Source organism: Penicillium arizonense (genome assembly GCF_001773325.1).
Source record: "Penicillium arizonense strain CBS 141311 chromosome Unknown PENARI_contig023, whole genome shotgun sequence".
NCBI lineage: Eukaryota > Fungi > Ascomycota > Eurotiomycetes > Eurotiales > Aspergillaceae > Penicillium > Penicillium arizonense.
Window position 1 is genome coordinate 4869 of NW_019173300.1, and position 4455 is coordinate 9323.

At 35.1% G+C, this 4455-nt stretch overlaps 1 protein-coding gene across 1 annotated transcript; it reads right to left on the reverse strand.

The window, feature by feature from the left end:
- Nucleotides 1-908: 908 nt before the first annotated feature.
- Nucleotides 909-1099, reverse strand: PENARI_c023G06404 (uncharacterized protein; the record flags this gene model as incomplete). The annotated part of the gene is made up of 2 exons (XM_022635554.1): nt 909-977; nt 1076-1099. The coding sequence occupies 2 exons, from the start codon at nt 1097-1099 to the stop codon at nt 909-911; spliced, it is 93 nt and encodes a 30-aa protein (XP_022484571.1).
- Nucleotides 1100-4455: the final 3356 nt, after the last annotated feature.

Below are 4455 nucleotides of genomic sequence, written 5' to 3' on the forward strand. Positions count from 1 at the left end.
GCTATTTTATCAGTATAGACTAGATATATTAAGAATGAGTTTTTTTAGTTTTAGGCGCCTTTCTAGTTTATATATTAGCTTAAATGTAAGTAGTATTATTTTTAAGTTACTATTTTATAAGGTTTCTAGAAGGTCGGATATTTAGATTAATAACTAATAATATATTAAATAAGATCAGAACATCTTTCGTTAACTCCCTCTAATAAGCTTTACTAAATAATATTAATATTATCTAAACTCCTTATCTTATTCACGCTATCTAGCTAAGTTATAATTAGCTTCTAGATCGCCGAAAGGTAGTTTATTTAAATAATACTATTAAGAATAAGTAGGCTAAAAATAGTTAGTATAAGCCTAGGCTAATACGCGACGCTAGAATTCAGAAAATAAATCCTATTATCTTAAATAAGATCTAATATCTCGCGATATATATCTATAGGCGATTGATATAGCGACCCCCCTTTGGATAATGCGGCCCCCCCCTTGCCTGAGGATCTTGGCATCCATTGACCGCTTTTCTCACCGGTTTCATCCTCGAACTTTTATTTATTGCTACCACTACCCTGTATGTATATCACAACTTAGGTACCTCCAATTACTATGGAAATTTCTGGTAAAAATAAGTCACTCCTGTTCCACTGTAGTACCCAATAACGAATTCAAAATAATTGTTGTTTACACCTTCAAACCTCCCATTTTACTACCCATTTCTCTCGCATTTCACTCTCCTTTACGATAGCTTCCTCGCAGCCTAATTCGCCGTCCGATTCTGAGCCTGAAGCTATCCCGAGTCCCCACCGACGATGCCAAGCCTCCATATCCTCCCGCTACCTCCTCTCGAGCAATACTATACGCCAGAGCAAGGAATCGCCGCAACGAATGCCTTCGCCCGCGAGCATGGCTATATCTCAGGGGTCGGGAATAGCTTCATAGGCATCTCGGGACGAGGATTCCTGGTCTGATCGCTTCAGGAAGCGCTAGGGGGCTCCAGAAATAGCTGATCCAATGCAAATTACTCAATTTCTTCACTATTCTCATGCGATTCTCTAAGAATTGACAAAAAATGGGTGCTGACCGCTGCATAGGCCAATTCCTTCATTTCTACAGAGCTTTTGAAAATAGCATCTATTTCCTATTTAGGACTAGTGCCATGCAGTTGGCATAGTAGGAGGTAGAGTACGGAAGGGACTTCATTCAATTAGAGGGCTGCATAGTAAATGTAAGTACCTCCAGTTTGTGTTGGAAGCATAAGTCGGTAGTGGCAGAAATATATCCGGCAGGAAATATCTTGGCCTGGATCCTCAGGCAGGGTGGGTCGCATTATCCCAAGGGGGGTCGCTATATCAATCCCCTATCTATATAGGCCCGTAACGCTATATGATATTTTATAATCTCTACATAAAGGAGCTAAAGTTTATCCTAATATAAGATACAAGGAGCTCGTAGAATTAATATTTCTTTATTTAAGAAAGCGACTTTATATAGTGTTCCTACCCTTTATATAGAGTATAGTGATAAAAAAAGGACTACTAAATAATATAAAATAACACTAAATCGACCATCTTCTATATATTACTAAGCTATTCTTTAATTACACGACTAAGTATTTAAAGACTCGAGATATAACTATATATCTAGTATTTAAATATTATAATACACGTTAATTAACTTAAAAGTTAATAAATTAGCTCTAGCGGAAGCGAGTTCTATAAAAATAGTATATGCTTAGGTCTTTTAAAGGTAGCCGATTAAAGCTAGATAAGTATTACTTATAGATAGATAATATTTGAGGCTATATCTATATAATTAATATTTTACTATCCCTTAATACATAGTTTTAATTCTTCTTATTAGATAATTATGATAAATTATAGCGGGATAACTACTAGAGCTTCTTTTAAGAAGTCTTAAACCCTTACTAAGAGGATCTTATATACCCTAAGTGTTATAGGCTCTTACTCTATAGGAGGCTAAGCTTAAGACTAAATAAGATATTAAGTATAAATCGTAGGTAAGATTAATTAGGAAAAAAGTGAGTGACTATCTTAAATAGTAATAATTTTAAATATAATTTAACTCTATCTAATACTAACTTGCTTTTAGATACTATTAATATTAAGCCTCTTTAGTTCTAGAAAGAGCACTAAGACTACTTTCTATAATCGCTACTCTTTATAGGATATTATCTCGATTCTAGTAACTAGTACTAGTATAGAGCGACCTTTTAAAATAACTTGAATTATCTTAATAATAGCATAGGAAGCAATAATATACTAATATTATTAGATAGATAATAGATAGAGAGAGCGAGAGACTTGTTATATAAGCTCTCTAGCTATCTAATACTTAATTCAATCTAGATCGTAATCTAGGTCTCGGTAAAATATATACTAATATCGCCGCGGTCCTATAAAGTCTAAAATAATTAAGAAAGTTATAATATTTCTTTATACTTTAAGGGTTAACCCTAAAAAGCGGGAGGTAAAGGAGTTTAAATTATTATTTTCCTTAAATAATATTAAGATAGTAAAGGAAGAGAAAGATAAGAGGCCTAATAAGGTTAAGATAGACCTAATTAGTAATACTAAGGAGCTAGTTAATAGGTCTAATAATATAATAGAGATAGATAATAATACTAATATTATACCTCTACTACTAGGGAGTAGCGCCTAGCTATAGGTATTAAAGATAAAGCGAAAAGTAAGGAGGTCGATATATATAAGGCTTTTTAGTAGTACTATAGCCTATACGATAATAGATATATATTATAATCTATTTTATTAATTTTAAAAGTCTAGTAAAGAAAATCAAAATTAGAGATAAAGAATAGCCGTGTCACAGGACCGCCCCCCACCCTCACGGGTAGGGGGTGTCCCACAGCCATAATGCAAATTTTCAATTTCTTCAACCTCTAGCTCATTTTCTAGGCGTATAAGGTCTAGGATCTATGAAATAAAGCCCATCAATAGCCTTATTAGCCAATAATGTATCATCCTCCTTATTTTTAGCTGTTTCCTCCAATTCCTTAGCCGCCGAATCGGCCGCCATTTTCACTACGTCTTTCCTCTAAGTACGTAGCTTCGAATTTTCTTCCTTCTCACACCTACGCTGTACTAGCCTATTTCCTGAAATTGATGAAAGAGGGCTCTTCGTAGCTCCCTTTACCTAGCGCTTGCTTTTTGGCTTTGTCCTAGGCGTTTTGTGGCTAAGGGCGTGCGAAGGCTTATCTCTGTAAGTTCCGCATTGTATAGAGACGATTTTCTAGCGCTAATTACGCGCCGTACGTGCTTCCGAATTTTTCGTAAATTAGGAGTAGGGTTATTAAGTAGTGGAAAGACCGTATTTTCTAATTTTTTAATACGCGTATAAGAATTGGGCGGAGAATTGGTCGCTGAACTTAGGGATTTATAGGCGGGTAACGGCTCGTCGTATATGCGTAAGGTCTCTTCGTCCGAATACTACCCTAAATTATCTAAAAATTATTTAGGATCTAGTGGTTAGATACTAGTAGATCTAAACAAGGTTTAAATAGTTTTGGATTGTAGAGCGCGGTGTCGGACGGCATCGATATTGCGGAAGAAGTCGCGTTTTTTATTGCTTCTACCCTACGCTATAACTTTAGTATTCGCTATTTTAAAATGAGACTTTAGACCTAAAAAGGCCTTAGTATTAACTGGCTGATATAGATAAGTCGTGAGAGGTATAAAATACTAACGAATAATTAAGTTTTCCTTACAAAAATCGAGAAATTCGATAGTTATATATAATATATAATTATCTATTAGCAAAAGCCTTAGTCGCCCGCGTCGTACGCGATTTTTTGTAGCTTTATAAAACGAGCAGAGCTATCGATAGGCAGTCTCACTATCTATCTAGCCACTAGACGTTAGATAGATAATTTTGTATGCCGAAGAAGAGGTTAATATACTAGTATACTACTCTTCTATATAGACGCTTCCTTTAACTAGAAACTATAGAAATATTACCTAGCTATTAGCGGCGATATATTCAATACTAGTGATAGTTTTACCTCGATCTCTAGTTGCAATACTAGTAGTTTGGCGCGTAGAGATAACATGTTAGTGGTTAAGTCCTTCGCTATTTTAGAAGCTAGTTTTATCCTAATTATAGATCTTATAAGGTTCAAAATCATACTTACGATAGAGATAAGCAAGCCTATCATACTAATAGCTAATAACCCTAGGATCCTCGGCTTAAATTCGTAAAGATTCCTTTAGTTTTTAGGTCACAAGCTTAATATGTCGAGGTAGACGCCGTATTAGCCTATAGCTATACATCGAACTAACAACACTCTCCGAACCCGCTATTTTCAATTGGCGATTTGTAGCAATTTTATATTTCTTCCGCGGCTAGAGGTGTATAACAAGAATTCAGCAGTTCGATCTAGTTATTTAATGCTTTTCCCTGATTCGAATTCAATGCATTGTTAGTGGT